Source organism: Solanum tuberosum, unplaced genomic scaffold, assembly GCF_000226075.1.
Source record: "Solanum tuberosum cultivar DM 1-3 516 R44 unplaced genomic scaffold, SolTub_3.0 scf00440, whole genome shotgun sequence".
In the NCBI taxonomy this organism is placed as follows: Eukaryota; Viridiplantae; Streptophyta; class Magnoliopsida; order Solanales; family Solanaceae; genus Solanum; species Solanum tuberosum.
Genome location: NW_006239363.1, coordinates 212,481 through 230,896, shown reverse-complemented (window position 1 = coordinate 230,896; position 18,416 = coordinate 212,481). Strand labels below are relative to the sequence as shown.

At 32.4% G+C, this 18,416-nt stretch overlaps 1 protein-coding gene across 1 annotated transcript; it reads right to left on the bottom strand.

Moving 5' to 3' along the window:
* Positions 1-304: 304 nt before the first annotated feature.
* Positions 305-7,345, bottom strand: LOC102586562 (kinesin-3-like). The gene is made up of 17 exons (XM_006363457.2): positions 6,921-7,345; positions 6,359-6,610; positions 6,005-6,149; positions 5,816-5,925; positions 5,609-5,728; positions 5,314-5,517; positions 4,693-4,902; positions 4,532-4,606; positions 4,269-4,415; positions 4,043-4,181; positions 3,827-3,936; positions 3,426-3,587; positions 3,131-3,345; positions 1,226-1,307; positions 1,032-1,136; positions 831-935; positions 305-658 (listed from the first exon to the last, which is right to left on the bottom strand). The coding sequence occupies exons 1-17, from the start codon at positions 6,975-6,977 to the stop codon at positions 479-481; spliced, it is 2,418 nt and encodes an 805-aa protein (XP_006363519.1). The 5' UTR covers positions 6,978-7,345; the 3' UTR covers positions 305-478.
* Between the last annotated feature and the right edge of the window lie 11,071 nt (positions 7,346-18,416).

Genomic DNA, 18,416 nt, shown 5'->3' with positions numbered 1-18,416 from the left:
CAAGGTACGTACTCTAAACCTAGTAGGATAGACGTATGTGAACAACATAATGTTTAACCCCCACGTAAACAAAATTTCAATTGTTTACCTTGTAGTGCATACTTCCAAGAAAATAAAACTGCAACATAAAATACACTAACTTGCAACCTGGAGATCAACTGTTTATACTTGAATTAATTTGTTTTTGTTTTTCACTCTTTGAAGATTTCCAACAAAATAATCCTTTCTCCAAAGAAAGGTACAAAAAAATAAAAGAGGTAAATTATCACACAAGTAACTCCCCATAAAAAAATGACAAGTATAGTAATACAAAGCCCCATATGCTATTACTGATACAAAGACAATACTTTATCCACTATACAAATTGGAGGTGGATGTTGTTAGAGGTAATATAGTTTCTCAGTTAAATATCAAACTGCCATACAGAATTACAGACAAACCAATTCTAAAAGCTAGAACCGAGAGTTCTGCTAAAAAGTTAGCCAATGCTTAGGCGAGAATCTATGGGACGCAAGCTAGTTTGACGTCTTGGGATCCCAATCTCACATGCATTAACCCGTGCTGCAAATCGGAGTGAACACAGGGATTCACCCACAGATGGAGGATCCGGTGAAACATTAACAAACATTAATGTCTTCGAGTTACCACCTAGACAGGGCTGAGTAAAACATGCAATGATCAGCAGGTGTGTGAAACAAAAAGTGTGAATATACACAACTGTTAAAATGACATTGGAAACATACAGATCAATCCTAAAAGTATACCTTTACCATCCTAGGAAATTAACCAGAACCATGTATTTTAACTAGGAGCTGAATAATCATTTTTACCTGGAGAAGGTATGTGAGCTTTGAGTTCCTAAAAGGCACATGCTCCTCTTTCTTTGCTAGAGCAAATATGACATCACTTAGAGACGATAGACTCTTGTTGATGGCCTGAATGAAACTCGTGGATAACAGGGAAATAAGTTAAAAGAACATCTTGGGAAGTAGGAAGTTCATGAAAAGAGATTGAAAGTTTCAAGCAAATACTTGAGTTTCTTTTAGCCGATCTCCAGTACACCCACTCTTGGATAGACGTTCACTTCCAGCGAGATCAATCAAATTGAGTACACCTTGTACTTGTTGCTCGGTACTCTAAAATAGGATACTATTAGTCAACTGAAAATACTTATAGAAGAGGCAATCAAAATGGCATGCTAAATGTTAGGTGAATGTCCCCAAACCTCATTCACACCAGAAATTCTCAGAGTGAAGACAAAATGGCTCCTTGAAGACTGTTGGTTCATCTGAGTCTTCCCAACAGATCTACACAAAGAAGAAATAGAACGATAACTCAAAAGAGCACAGGTCTCACAAATTTTAACTCCATTTCAATCCAAATATAAGAATACTTGGACATGACAAAAAGAAGTGTTTCAGCAGTAAATCAAACAGGAATAAAAAGACTATTTTATGCAAAAGGTGATGTTACACACCCTACATTTTCGTTGAGTTTTAAGTTCACATGCATGCTCTAAGTTAAAAAAAATAATGTGTTTTATATGTTGGGAAGGTGTTCAATGCTTAAACTTTATCCCAGGGGTATAGGGATGTAAAGGACTAAGTGGAGTTTGATTTTAATGTTAATGGAAAGATGTCCAAAGTGAGCATAGCCTAACTTCAAATGTACACAACTCTTAGAAATTAAGATCACCTATGGTTTCAGAAGGAAACTTGTAGCTCTTGGGATATAGTTTATAATGCTTAAAAGTTTCTTCAATGAGACGTCCGGCGCAAATTTATGTCAATTTTACCCGTGTGTGTACAATTGAAGAAGGTTTATGCCAAACGCTGGCATTTATTGCTGACCCACTGGGTTGATGCTAGCCATTGAAAATCAATGGCCACCATTAGAAGTTTAGAACCCTCCAGACTGTAAGCTAGGCATTAAGCATTTAATGCTAGGACGACTAGGAGAACTACTATCTTGCTACAGAGTATACTCTTCCTCATCTTTCATTATTCATCTTTTATGTCCTGGGGCGGTCCACGAACTCGGCTGGCTAAGGTCCTCACTTATCTCATCACATGAAGTTCTAAAAAGACCTTTCAACTCTTTTCTATTCCGCACCCAACTTCTTCAAATTTCAAGAAGCAATGCTTTTGGTACCTTGAGGTAACCTCTTCACTTAACTTGATATATTGATAATAGACTGTAAGTAAGTTGATTTTGATTGGTAACCCATCTAGTGGAGGTTTTAGCCATGGCTCACCTCAAAGTGGATGAATGAGAGGTTTTACCATTTAAGTTTGATGCACAGCACTAAAGCTTCACCAATTTAGTATCTAGATCAAATGTTATTTGGGGCATTGTGAAAATGTGAATCAACAAGCGGGTACATCAAGAATGATATGATGTACGAGTGTTAAGAAGTGATTTCAGGATCAAGGTGAGTGGAGACCTAACTTTAAGAAGTGATTTCCCTCAATTAATGCTTGTTTCACGTGTTTTAAATATCTTAAAGGTTGTTCGGTGAATTCACTTTTATGGGGACGAGCGGGTACGAGTGTTACCATGCTATAAATTTTATGACTACAATTCGATTCAAGTGATACTTATGATAATTTTTAAGGTTTTATAATTACGACTCGTGATATTTACATGAAAGAAAAGTGATATACGAATGATATTTATGACTATCATGCTCATGTTTAAGCCTGAGGATTGTATTGGTAATATGAATGACAAAAAACATATTTTGGGATGTCTTGTTTCCTTCCTTACTCTTTTTATATTTGAGCAGCGTCACAAAGACCTTATGACGTACTTTGACAATCTTAAAAGCTCCAAACTTGTCTAGAAGGCTTGTTTTGGCCCCTTGGCTTATATGCTACTCTTGTTGTGGTCTACATGTTGATTAGGACTAAATATTGATGTTGACTTCCTTATGAAATGAATTAGGCTCTCAGTGAAGGCAATATGATAGTGTCATTATGGGTACATTGTCAATGATAGATGTAGAGGTTAAGGATTCGTTCAGCAGGAGAAACTTTGTTGGATGCCAGTCTTGGCCCCCTAGTTTGGGTCGTGACAGATGACATAATAAATTGCTAGAAAGATTGAAGAAAATATAACCATGTGGTTTTACCTGCTTTCTGCTGCCAGCCCAAAAAGTTTAGAAACCTGACTATAGCAATGAACATCCACAATTGTCAGGTCAGATACATGGGTATTTCCATTCACATCATGTTTGATGGCATATTGCTTTCCTACATGTTCTGGTCGGGATGCATCAAAACTAGACGAATTTGATGTTGATAAAAGATCCCGAATAGTTTCATTGTAAATTTCAAGCATTGAGACCTGAAATATGGTGAAAACACTTTCAGAAAAAAGAAACAAATCAAATTGAGAGATGATCATTACAAACCTCCATTACTAACCTGCATTTTATAGTTCCACCCTTGGTTTTGGAGAGACTGCCTGGTCTCAAATACCTGCTCTAAAGAGCGTGGAATAAGCCCTTTCTGATTATCAGAGTCTGGCTTGCCCACCATTGTGTGAGTTTTACCGGAACCAGTCTGACCGTAAGCAAATATGCAAACCTGAAAGGGAAAAGGAGGGTAATAAGCTAACAATTTTTGTGAGGCTGCAGATAAACATTTTCTTTCTCATTCAGCAACGATTTGGAACTATTAAGATTTAATAGATGTTTATTTTTTACATGTAACACCAGTTAGCCAGAAACAAGGAGCACGTAACTAAGGATGATTCAGAGTATTGATTCTTTTGCAAGACTTAAGACATCATTTACGGTAGGGCACAAAATTTAAAGGTATCTCACCTTATAACCGTCAAGAGCACTCTGTACAAGTTGGGATATCTCAACAAAAACATCTTCTTGTGAAGCCTCAGGCATGAATACTTTGTCAAATGTGAATGATTGTTTTTGTCCTTAAAATAACACAAAGTTCGAAGTTCAATATCAAAATAAAAAACTAAAATAGAAAAGGAAAACACAAATTCTTGCTGGTTGAATACATTAGAAACAAGTGCACACCATTTTGGATCAAATCGATGCCTCTTCCTTGTGCTTCGGTTGAAGTTGGAAAAGAGATAACCTTTGTTTCTGCACTGACAGCGTCATCAGACAAAAATGGCCTCACCCTGCAGAAAACTCTAATGTTGCCTTTCAATTCCTGCATTGGCAGAAGATTCAGAGTGAACATCTAATTTGAATCCAAAAGTCAATTCAAGGTAGCTTCACATTAGTGATCATAAAGTACCAGAATAGTATTGTGCAATTTTTTACGCAGTTTCTCTCCTTCAACAATTTTAGTTTCGGCATCAGCAAGACAGTTCTGCAAGTCAAAAATAACATTCTTCTGCTCTTCATATTCTTCTTTTGTCCTCACAGCTGACATGTCGGACATCTAACAAAGTGATTAAACATTTGAAATATTTGAGAGGATTATCTTCTAAAAGCTCATGAGGTTAGATATAACACTGTAAATTCAAACAAAGAAGGGTCATAGAAATGCTGTGTCACCTCGAGTTTTTTCTCTGCAAAGGCAAGTTGTTGCTGCAATCTTTTTATTTGTTCACACTGAGACAAACATGTCTCCTGCGAAATAATTCAGGAAGAGATTATTATCTGATGCACATATATATTTGGGTTTGCCTAGTTGAGATAAATCAAAACAGACAAACCTCCAGCTGATTGATCTTTATCGCCATGCCTTCTAATTCGGCAATAGATTTTCCAGTGCATTCCTTATATTTTATCACTTCAGCTGTTAGAACCTGAACTTGTAACGATTGCTGATCACGATCATCCCTCATTTTTTGCAGATCTCCTCGCAAGAATCCTACTTCACTAGCTAAAGCCTCTTTTTGTTTGACAGACTCATCCTGAACAGCCTTATGAAATCGAAAGGTAAAATAAGAACATGAATCAGTTGATGACACACCTAATCTTCAGATTACAAAGCTGAGTAGTCCAGATAATCAAGATGAACAAACCATTTGGAGTTACATATCATGAAAACCCCAAATAAAATCATTAAATTAATCACCCGATTACAATGCATGCAACACCATCATCGAGCAGAAAATGAGAGAAGGAACATCTATAATATTCATAAACCATCATGTAAAAATCTGAAAAGAGTTGTAAAACAATAAAATTCTGGACAGTTTGCAGAAATGAACAAAAGAAACATTGAAAGGTGTTAAATGTTCCTGAATGAAGCAATAGTTCATGAAAGTATCACTGGTGATGCTAGCAACTTGAATAAAAAAAGCAGAAGAAACAACTAATCAAAGACTTACTCTAGAAGAAGTGAGCTGTTCCTGTAAAGAAGTATAATGACCCCGAAGTCCACTGAGATTTTCAACCACTGCAGCTTTCTCTGTCTCCACGCGCTTCAGTGTTTCATTGACTGTACCAAGGTCTTTCTGGAGCTTACTGTTATAATCCTGTAAATTTTTGTTGTACTCTTGTAACCCCTTGTATGTATTACTTAGAGACTGGATCTGCACATATTAGGATTTTTAAGCTATGTTCTTACCAATGGATTCACAACTGTAATGAAGCCAAACCAATATGCCTGAGATTCTTTCTTACCTTCTGATTTGCACTTGCAGTGTCTTGTTGAGCTCTTTTGAGCTCTTCTGAAAGGGAAGCTTGCAGTTTCTCTGCTATATCTCTAGCATGTTTCTCTCTATTATAAGAATCCACTGCTTCCTGATGAACAAATTAGCAATTAGAGAAAATTAAATCTATGAAGCAAGAAATATACAAACTTAATGATCATTGCCCTGCAAAGCCTACCAACTTGGCTGCCTCCTCCTTGGCAAACTTTTCCTGGAGTGCCTCAATATCTTTTCTCAACTCCTTGATGATTGAATTCAACTCTTCCTCTTTGACATTCATTAGCATCTCTAAACAAAACGAAAAGGCTAATATAAGTCTAAAATTCATTCCAGGGAACAAACTCATACTATTGCAACACCACCATACCCATCTCATTGCATTTTTTCTCAGCTGACTCTAACATGCCGCTGAGTGATGCCTGTTCTGTAACATAGTTTCCTTCTAGCTGCTGGAACCACTTAATACATAACTTGAGCCTTCTTATATAATCTGACATAAGATCACATTTTTCCTAATGGAAGCAGTAGAAATCTTTGCATCAATATACTTGAAGCAGATACATATTGAGTTAATATGAAAACAGTTAACTTTCCACGCACAGCATTGGCTACTTCTATTAACTTTACTGTTAGCACCTTAATTAATTAACAAAATAACCAAAACTACAACCACATTCATACCAGTATTACCATTAATCTGAAAAATAGTTCATCCACTTACCTTTGTATTATACTTGTTCTTGGTTTTCAGTTTCTCAGTGAGTAAAGCTTCAACTTCTTCTTTGCTAAACTCAACTATCCCGCCGTCTGAACCTGCACTACTTGGCGGACCACTAGTTGGAGGCACATCTGCAACCCCATTCACCACTGCTAATGCCTGTCGGGTTCTTGCACCAGTAGCTGTGGACGGCATTTTTGGATTCCCTATTCTCCTTCTCTTCTCTAATGAAACCTCACCTGCTGTGTAGTTACTCTGCAAACCAAAAACAGTAAACTATCCAAAATTAGGAACTTCTTCACTTAAACATCAAAATAACCGAACCCACACAAACAAATTAGGAACTTCTGCCCTTGAACATCAAAACAATAAATACCCAGTAGAGGAAATGAAACTCCACAGCAAAAAAAGTAAAAACATGGAGGTACGATCAAAAATTTGTCCTAAAATGCACTGAAATGTGAAATTCGTCAATTTCAACTACACAATCAGAGGAAATGAGCATAACCCAAGTACAAACACATGAGGATATATAGAGTGAAAATGAGTTCTGGAGAAAAATTACATCAGAAGGGGCTGAAAGAGTACGAAGTGGCGGCTTGTTCTGGTTTTTGGGAGCCATTTGAAATTATGGTAACAGAGAGGGAGGGGGATGGGATTTCGGAGAAATTTATGGATGTGGGACCGTGAATTGAAACTCAAAACAACAACATTCTTCTACATCTACTACCGTTTGCTTTGAATTTTGCAGTAAACTGCAAAATCGGTGCTGAAAGATTGAATAAGGCAATAAACAAAAGCTATGTTTGAAAGCAAACAAGGGCGAAAATGGTTCAATTTCTGAGTGTGATTGTTTCTCCGCCGTAATCGGCGGTGGATTTAGGATGAAACGACGGCGTAGTTGGAGGAGGAAAAAGGGGAGGGGGAAGGGGATGCTGATGAGTTTGAAATTTTTTGAAATAGGGATCTGGCGCTACGGAGCGTTTTTGATTCGTTAAATTCAAACACTACCAATTCTACCCCTAACACTATTATATACTCCCTCCGTCCACTTTTATTTGTCATGTTGCGTTTTTCAAAAGTCAATTTAATTGATTTTCAAAGTTAAATTAGATTACATTAATTCGATATTTTAAACAAAAAATTTAGATATTCAAAAACTATATGAAAAGTACTATAAATTGCAATTTTTTGCATATCAATATGATGAAAAAATGCATCTTAAAATGTTAGTCAAAGTTCTTATAGTTTGACTCTAAAAATAGAAACCATGACAAACAATAGTGGACGGAGGGAGTAGGATTAAAGTTGTTGAATTATTAAAAGTAGGTGTTTGGCCATGCGATATCATATCACGGTATGAAATAGTGAGATGGAATCAGCGTTTGGACATGCGATATTACGCTGATTTCATATCATGAGATGGAATACCATATTCTCCAAAAATTATGATATGGGAATTCCATATCATGATTTGAAAATTTTTAAATACAAAAATTGACCTACAAGTGTATATTTTATTAAAAAAAGCCCGCATTATATTTACTAAACATTTATTTCATATGTAAATAAAATTAATAATCACATCATTACTTTTTAAAATTTATTATTCTCACCAACATAAAATTTATTATTATTTTCAATTTGGTGAATATAAATGATAAAGCAAAAATTGTTTTGGTGAATATAAATACGAACTGAGGGAGTAATACTTTGTTGGGTTTACATAATAAAAAAAACTTCTCTTTCATCTACATATGAAAATGTTTAAAGCAATTTAATATTCCCTCAATTTCAAATTAATTGAATTGTTGAAGTGTTTCACACCCTTTAAGAAAAGAAGATTAAGACATAAACTAGATATAACTTTTCATTTTTACCCTTATTAATTATTGTCAAATTTACGATTAAAATAACTAAACATTAATTAATAACTAATTCCAATAATAACAAATAAATGGTAGAATTGGAAGAACATTCTAAAAGTAGCCTTGAAAATTGGACAATTAAGTTAATTTGAAAAATAAAAAATGTCTCAACAATTCAATTAATTTGAAATGGAGGGAGCATGAAAAAGGACAAAATTGTTGATGTATGTTTGATAATCACTACTTCCAATATGTTTGATTTTATCACGAAATTAATGCACTGAAAATGTGTAATTGCACACAAGTTAAACAAGGCATGAACTATATGATATTGACACACAAGTGAAAATTGTCATAACTTGTACAATGTTCCATAATTATTTGTGATAATACCAAAGGGGTGATGAAATATTTATGGTCTATGAGCATAAAAATATAGTTGCAAATGATATTGACCAACAAATGGTTCAAAGTAACAATGTTAGTTTGTCTTTTCGGTCATGATAGAGAAATGCAAGTTCAACGTTAGAAGATTGTTCGCACTACAATTTATGTTCAATTTTTTTTATTGAATTAAAGTTAGATGAAACAATTAATTAAGTGGATAACAGATAGCTTTGTAATACTTTATTATGCGATTTTATAAAATTTTGTTTATTTGATAAGATTGAATAAACAATTGGGGCTATTTTAATAGTTTTACAACTTATGGAATTCTTATGTTTATGAGAAAATATACAACACAAAAATTTCATATCACATGTCCAAACAAAACTTCAATTTCATCTCATAATTCCATAATATGATATCATATCATGATTCCATATCGCATGGTCAAACGGGCCCTAAATAATTCATTCTAAGATAATGAATAAACATGTTTTTAATACTCATAAGTCTAATGCGTATTAATGAACTTATTGATAAGTTGAAGCTCGAGATTATAAAACATTTTTGGATTACCCAAAGATTGATTATTTGTTCTTATAGCCATGGAGCATCAAGTCAATAATTAAAATGTATTGTTAGTGCTATTGATATAGCCAAAGATAGTAACTATTAATGATAGACACATTGAAACTAGCGTTTGGCCCCAAGTTCTCATGTACTTTTGCCAAATAATACTTGGGCCAAGTTTCTCCCAAGTTAACACCCGTGTTTGGCCCCAAGTTCTCAAAAAATATTTGATTATTTCAAAAAATATGATTTATACTCATAAGTTCTAAAAATTATTAAAAATACCCATAAGTTTGTATTATTTATTTATAATGAATATGTTCCGTTAAAAATAATCTTATAATATAATTGATAACAATCAACAACAACAAAAAAAACAATATAGGCAAGAGCAATACATTAATGCATATTCAAACGTGTCATTGATTCGGTTATAATTATAACAATCTCCGGAGGAGATAGTAACAAACTATTCATTTATATAATCTTCCCACATTCTACGAACAATCTTTTCCAGACAAGCTTTCATTTCTAGATCAGATGATTGAGAAGACGAAATAATATTGTTACTCTGAGTCGATTGTTCGTCATCTTCATTAGTAACCATGTCATCACGTTCATGTTCATTGAATATTTCATCACTACTTTAATTTTCACGCAAAAAATTATGTAATACAGCACAAGCAACTACTATTTTCACTTGCATGTCTAATTCATAGTTGTTCATGTCTTGTCATATTATTTTGAATCTACTTTTTCACGCACCAAATGGTCTTTCAATTACATTACGCAAAGAGGCATGTCTATAGTTAAATAACTCGTTGTCATTCTTAGGCTCTCTTTCACTTCCCCTGTAGTCCTGCAAATGATATCGCATTCCTTTGTATGGAGCTAGAAATCCTTTTGTGTTCTGAAGACCAGCATCAACAACATAATATTTTCTACAAAAATTTAAAAAAACACAATTCAAATTATACTTCTGTTTTTTTTTTATTTTCCTTCTTTCTAAAAGACTATCAAAAATGAAATTCATAATTTACATACCATGTGGTGGAAAAGAAAAGTTAGTCGATGAGTCAAGAGTTGCATTATCTAGCACTTTACTATCATGGGCTTTACCCTCCCAGCCTACTGCGACAAGGGTGAATCTCATGTCAAAATCAAATGTACATAAAATATTTTGTGAAGTATTTCCTTTACGATTTGCCCATTTCTTGGGACCTCCCCTTGAATATATGTTCCATCAATTGCACAAATACAACCCTATAAAAAGACAAATACAAATATCATCAACTATAAAGAAGCCACGTTAAACAATATTTGAAAATTTATTTTACCTTAAATCAAAGACAAAAACGATTGTTGTGTCGAATTTTTGGATGTACACCAGTCATATTTCTTGAATAAACATATGTTGGCCAACTGACAAAGTGCCACAACGACTCTTCTAACGTGCGATTTATTGTTTCGAGTAAATGTTGAAAACATTCACTTGTTGATCATTGACTATCATTACGTGCAACGACAGTTAGAAAAATAGCTACAGACTCTATTAATGGAACATGTGTGATACTACCCTCGGATGAGAATAAATTATTTTCTTTTACCACTTCAATAAGTTGATAAAATGTTTCAGGATAAAAACACATAGATATATACATATGCATCCATTGTCCATGAAGAAGCTCAAAAATTCATGTCATACCAAGCCTAGATGTGTGTTGTGGTTGGCGAGTTAATAACTTATTTTCTCGTGCGATCTGTTCAACATGATCAGTTATAGCACAAAACATAATGTAATCATTATTGTCGTTGTCTGAGTCACTGATATCACTATTGGATATGCTTATAATTTTTCAACTCGATTTGACACTTGAAAACTAGTTCACTAAAACTTGAACTCAGTTTGAATTCTTTAAAGGTTGGTTCACTATATCACCACTTCAACCTGAGAAGACCACAAGATGTTATATAAATTGCAAATGGGTAATCATAGCCGTCTGGGAGTAGACATCAAATTCAGTTTCTTTTGTCACTCGTGCTTGTTTTTGTTCTTGCTTTTTTCTTTCTTGAGTTTCTGCATTGTTTCTTTTACACTCCAAGTGTTCCTTGAAATAATCAAGAGAGTGATTTGTAGCTTTAAAACGATTTTTTATGACCGGCAGATGTTCCACCCTCAGAAGGTTCTACAGCTCGTTTTTCACTACCTAAATCATCGGTATTTAGAGATATAGGTTGACATGTGTTTTTAGTAGCAACATGTTCATCATCACAACCAGAAGGTTCATTCTCCTCGACAATAACATCATTTCACTTTGATGAAAAATTTCCTTAATGCTTGCTCAACTAACGCAATTACATGTCCAATTGATATTTGGAGACATGTGAAGATAAATTTGGGAGATAAAAAAATGTACTCATGTTAAGTCATTTTCTTATACAATTACAATTATATATTTTTAATTTATGAATGTCACGTGTAAAACTTACTATTTTTATATTATGTGAGGAAAACTTAATTTTATGGGTAGTTAACACACATGTATTATAAAATGTTGATGTTAAATTACACATTATGTTATAATTTTTTTCTTAGGAAAAGAGAAATAAGAACATATATATTTCCAGTAGAGATACTATGGACATAAAGATTATGACACACTGGATGAAATATTTAGAAATTCATTTGTCGTAGGTGACAATGTTATGTATATTAAAAATTGGGATAAGGGTCTGGAAAATATCCCAATTTTGGTCAAATTTGCTGTTGCGATACTATACTTTCATAAGAACCTATTACCTCCCTAGACTATTTAATATCGTATTTTTTACCCCCTGAACTATTTAATAGTGTATTTTAAAGGTATATATGTGCCCACGTGGACACATTACTATTTATAATTTTGCATTATTTTTTATGTCCACGTGGGCAAATATATATGTTTAAAAGACGGTATTAAATAGTCTAGGGAGGTAATAGGTTCTTATGAAAGTATAGTATCGCAACAGCAAATTTGACCAAAATTGGGATATTTTCCAGACCCTTATCCCAATTTTTAATATACATAACATTGTCACCTACGACAAATGAATTTCTAAATATTTCATCCAGTGTGTCATAATCTTTATGTCCATAGTATCTCTACTGGAAATATATATGTTCTTATTTCTCTTTTCCTAAGAAAAAAATTATAACATAATGTGTAATTTAACATCAACATTTTATAATACATGTGTGTTAACTACCCATAAAATTAAGTTTTCCTCACATAATATAAAAATAGTAAGTTTTACACGTGACATTCATAAATTAAAAATATATAATTGTAATTGTATAAGAAAATGACTTAACATGAGTACATTTTTTTATCTCCCAAATTTATCTTCACATGTCTCCAAATATCAATTGGACATGTAATTGCGTTAGTTGAGCAAGCATTAAGGAGATCTTTGAAGGTCTTTAATCTTTGTTTTAATTTTCTCATCATCAAACTTATCTTTATTTTCAACTTTCATCAAAAACTCATTCTTAACTTCTGTCAATCGTGGATCACCACTGCATAATTTGGATTTTCGTGCATCATCATGTAGGACATTTATGAGGATCGATGTTTTTTCTTACGTCTATTTATCAGCAGCTGAACCACGTGGTTTATTCATTCTGTTACGTTTCTATAATACAATATCAATAGAACAACATATCACATGCAGCAATGAAACGGGTACAAGCACAAAATGAAGTATAGTACCTTATAATCGAAAAAGGCAACGTCACAGAGTTATCGTCAGATATCTCAACATTATTATAGACATTACAAAACTTAAAAAAAATAAGCCCAAATCATTAGTTGCACCAATAAAATATCAATAACTAATAGTTACTCATTTTTTTTCTAATAGATATTATGATCAAGTATATTTTTTTAATCATTTATAATTATAAAGTCTAGACAAAAGAAAAGATTCATACATATCAAATCGAGTAAGATCAATATGAAAATATATATATGTTTTTACAAATTACCTTCGATCGTATCTTCACATAGAGAATTCTTCAACTATTTTGGATGAAAGTTTTGTATCTATATGCTCCTTATATAAATGAAAGATTTATTTTAATATAATTGGTGTTGAGTTCATAGATAGAGATGAGCGATATTTTCAGTAGATATTTAATAGATAAATATGGTTGGTGTAGATTTTAATACTCGATTGGTGACATGTTAATAGATAGAGTGGTTGGTGGCATGTCATTTTAAATAAAAATATTGAATAGATATGGTAGATAAATATTAGTTTGATTCAGTTATAATTACAATTTATTAAAAAATTGTTCTTTTTTCTCAATTTTATCATTCAAACTAGAACTCGAATTGTTTCAGAGGAGGTAGTAACAAACTATTCCTTTAGATATATACTAGTATTCGTGCCCGCGCGTTGCACGGATATTTTAAAATATAACAATGTTAAATTAAATTTATAACATTTTTTATTTTTTATTTATTTCAATTTATTTAAAATGCCATTGTTCAGGTTTTATCGGAAGCTTATCATAATCAAACAAATAGTAGAGGAAAAAAAGCAACCAATTGACTTAAAACTATCGTAAGATCTTATATTATGTACAATAAAATTTAATTTTTTAAAAATAATTCTTAGAATTTTTCAAGAATTAATTTCATAAGCAATTCTCATATAGTTAATTAGTGATACAAATTAAACCAACTGAAATATAATATAACTTTGAAATAAAGAGCAATGTAAGAGGGTAATAATTATTTTAACAGAAAATGATCTAAAATATCCTTAAACTATTGAAAATGATACAAAACTACACTACATCCATCATCATCACCATCATCCTTGTAACTTCATTTCCCAATTTTCTAAATTAATTTGATCCATACCTCTCGTTATTTTCCAATAAAATCATCATCTTGATTTAATATAACAAGTGAATATAAACAAATAAACAATAAATTAAAGTGTTTGTACATGAAAGTAAAATATAAATGCAGTTATAAGAATTTTGATAAATATTGAAGTTGGTTCTCCAAGGTCCATGCTTCGTATTAACTAATCTTTTAACACTAATATGCAACATTTTTCACGATGTATTCTGCACAAGATCAACAATTGTAGTATAATATTATATTCTTAATTAATATAACAATATACTATTTTTGAATTTAGTTTCATTTGATATAATTCAATTAAATTTAAAGAATAAGAGTAAGAAGCACTCACCTAAAAACCCTGTTTTGAATTCAAAACAGATCCATGCTTTGACAATTTTTTACTTTGATCTATATCAAAACACAAAACTTTATCAAAACAATATGATGAGCCCGTATGCTGCGATGTTTGGTATACAAATTCTAATTTAAATTTTGTTAACAAAATATCTAATATATAACTTATATTTTTACTTACTTCTTGATAACACTCAATCAAATATAAAGAAGTAAGAAACACTCACCTATATACCATAGTATAAGTGATAACATAACATGTCACTATAGAGTGGCGAATTTTTTTTGTTCTTTTCGTTCATGTCAATTCCCAGATGTGTGACTCTTATCAAGTAAATTTAATCAAAATTTAGATAAAAGAAATACTTAGACATCAAAGTAAACCACATCCAATCCGCATCCCAATCTGTTGTAATAGCTTCACTTTCTCTAGACATTCATCAACTAAATTAAGAAGTAAAACCTATTTTAAGAGTCTCCAAGATAATTATAGATCACATCACAATAATAGATTGATTGTATTAATTACTGCAACAAATCTTTACAATTAAATTTTTATAAGCCTAATTTAAGTACAAAATTCCTAATTTAAATCCAGTAAATTCTCAACTTTACCTTCATGAGAATGACGATTGAATTTATGAGATTTTCGTTTCTCCTTTATGAATTTGTCTTTCTTTTATTTCCTTGGTTCTTCATCTCCTTAGATCTTCTGGCGTTTGCTTTTCATTTTATATAATGTATTTATCTATTTGCATACATTGGGAGATATGTGAAAGTAAAAAAAATCTCGTTTCACAATGAAAGATAATAGAAAGACAATACTGAGAAATAAGGGAGAAGTTATTGTATTAGTTTCAAATCTACAAATATTGAGAAATAGGAGAGAAGTTATTCTATAAGTTTCAAATTTGAAAATGGTAACTGATTAATATTTTAATAAGAATTCAATCTCATTCAAATTCAAATTCAAATTATATTAAAAGAAAAACTGACAAATTTTATTTTATTTTTTAAAAAGTTGGCATAACCGCAAAAATTTGTAAGAAGCATTTCGTTTGGATTATTTTTTCTACTACTATTCTCATGATTTGAATTTGAATTTGAATTTGAATTTGAATTTGAATTTGAATTTAAACTCAAATTTTATTAAAAAGAAATCTTGATAAAGTTATTTTTTATATATATAAAAAATTACTGGCAAAACTGCCAGAAAGCTTTTCTTTGCACGACTTTTTCATTCTTCCACTATTGTCACAATGCTTTGAATTAAAAATAACGGGAGTAATTAAATAAAGAATTATTCATTTTCTTTCCTATAAAAGGGAGTTTTTCAATAATTTAATTTTTAATCACTTAAATACAGATCAGTTACATCATCCTATTTAATATTTAATTATTTATTATTTAAAATTTAAAATTTGTGGTGCTGACATGTGGCGTTTTTTCTTCTCCTATTATATATAGATAGATTAGTAGGAAGTAATAAATTATGAGTATTTTCTATAAAATATAAAAGGTTGGGGTAATTTTTTATTTTTTTAAAGTTTTCAAATATTTTTCAAGTTCCCAAAATCTAGTTTTCTCTAGTATGTGGAAACTTGGGATTCTTAGCAAAAAAAATTGCCAAGTTATGTGGTCAAACACCAACGGCCAAATTTTTTTTTTTTTTGTAACATTGTAAAATTACCATTGACAACCAAGAACAAATACATGCTAAGAGCACCTCGCCCATTACCAATAGTGATTATCCTCAGGCCTCAAAAAAACAAAACAGATAACTAATTACAAAATTTTTGCCAAAAATTTCTACTCTTATGAGCACTATTTGAACACTTGAAAAACTCTATCCTGTTAACAATTTCCAATTTGATTTGCTTCATAACTTCACTTCTTTGTATCACAACACATTTGTATAGTCTCCAGTTCCTCGCCCTCCATGTGTGATACATTAATCCTCCCATAATAGCTGCCATTATTTCCTTCTTGAATTTCTTCCAATGCCTTCTCATGATCATCTCCATAACATGTTTGATTTCTCCAGTTGGAAGAGTAATGCCAACCCATTGAAGTACTTCATCTCTTGCTAATTTGAACCAGAGGCAATCCTTGAACAAATGTTGGCTAGTTTCCACATCATGTGTATCACACAAGCAACATGACATATCTTCAACAAATATATTCATATGCGCTAGCCTTCCTTTAGTTAGAAGTCTTTCATGCGCAACAAGCCACATAATAAATATATACTTGAGAGGAGAGACTTTATTCCAGACAAGCTCAGCAACATCACGTTTCACTTGATCCCCAGTTAATGCCATGTAGCTCCTAGATATAGAATAAGTCCCTTTTGCAGTGAGATTGTAGCAGCCTTGTTCATACCACTCTCTCATTCTGTCTTTCAGTGAATTCAATTTTATCCAATATCAGCTACTATCCAAGGGGGCCTTGTGATTCCAGATATTGATATATGTTCTAATGTAGACTTCATGCACCCATTTTATCCATAACGAATGTTCCTTTAAAGCAAGCTGTCAGATCAATTTCCCCACTATGAACTTAGATTACAATGTTTGAATTTCCTTAGCCAAAAGTCGCTTGGATACACTTAAGCAAGCTAGACTATCCATACTCACCGACTTCTGACTTAGCGTGTCTGCCACTACATTAGCCTTACCCGGATGATACTGGATGGTCACATCATAATCTTTGAGTAACTCCATCCACCTTCGCTATCTCAAATTCATATCCTTTTGAGTGAATACAATTGTAGACTGCGATAATCAGTAAACACCTCAAACTTAACACCATAGAGGTAATGCCGCCAGATCTTACGAGCAAACATAGATTTATTATGTGGCCAAATTTTTCCCAAGTGTTACCCAAATAAAACTTGGGCCAAGTAAGATAAAGTAAACTCCAGTATTTTATTTTTACACATGGGCCAAGTGATATAGGATATTAAATAACAGGATTTTTTTTTAAATGTCATTTTTTTAACATTTAATAGGACCCATTGTCAACACTTTCAATATTTAGTAAAAATGTCAAAAAATGTGTTTATTATGTATCTTATTTAAATTTTTATTATTTGATTTAATTGAAAGAATACAATTGTTAAATAACAGAAAGGAGAAATTTAGGGGAGAGAAAATTTTTAAAAAGGAACAATCGCTTAAAAGTCTCATCAGTTACAAAAACTATGTCACGCCCCGAGCCTACACCTTAGACGTGGCCGGCACTCGAAGACCATTGCTGGCCTCAAGCGAACCCTTGGCCTGGCTTACTAACTCAGCGGAAGACTTAAACTCAATCACATACACATTTAAGAAGTAACTAGAATGTTATAAAGGAACATTCAACTGGCCATTAAGGCAAACTCAAGTCTTCAACATATGAAATGAAAAGTAAAGACAACTGAATTAACTAACTGACTGTCTGACTATCTATGAAGCCTCTAAACAACTGAGATAGATGTCGGGACAGGCCCTTGACATCATAATGAACTAATACTAAAACTGGAAGCAATGCAAAATGAGTCATCTGGAATGTAGAGAGGCTCACCAACAGACTCTGAACTGCTCACTGGATCAACAATGCGCCGGAATGCCGATCCTAGTTACATGTGTCTACATCATAATAAGATGCAGGCCAACTGGCATCAGTACATTGAATGTACGAGTATGCGAGTTGGAATGCTAACAAACATAGGCTTGAAAAGGAATCTGAAAGAAACACTTACCTTGGCTCTTCTCAACTCATGAATACTTACTGAACTCATTTCAATATAAAGCAGTTTAAACAAGTGTAATATAAAGAAAAGTTTTTTAAAAACATGAAGTCAACTCTGTGTATGTACAAGGATACAACATAACTCTGAAATGTATATAAAAATACAATAAACTGATGTTTATAAAAATACAACAACTTCTGTGGAGTTTCTCTAACCGACAACCATCACATAAGAGCTATAGTGATGATACA

Excerpts from the sequence above, each read along its gene's own strand:
- LOC102586562 (XM_006363457.2), bottom strand. The coding sequence starts at position 6,977 with ATGGCTCCCAAAAACCAGAACAAGCCGCCACTTCGTACTCTTTCAGCC. Across the intron at positions 5,518-5,608 it reads CTGCAAGTGCAAATCAGAAG|ATCCAGTCTCTAAGTAATAC; the intron begins GTAAGAAAGAAT and ends TAATATGTGCAG. Across the intron at positions 3,346-3,425 it reads GGTGGAACTATAAAATGCAG|GTCTCAATGCTTGAAATTTA; the intron begins GTTAGTAATGGA and ends ACCATATTTCAG.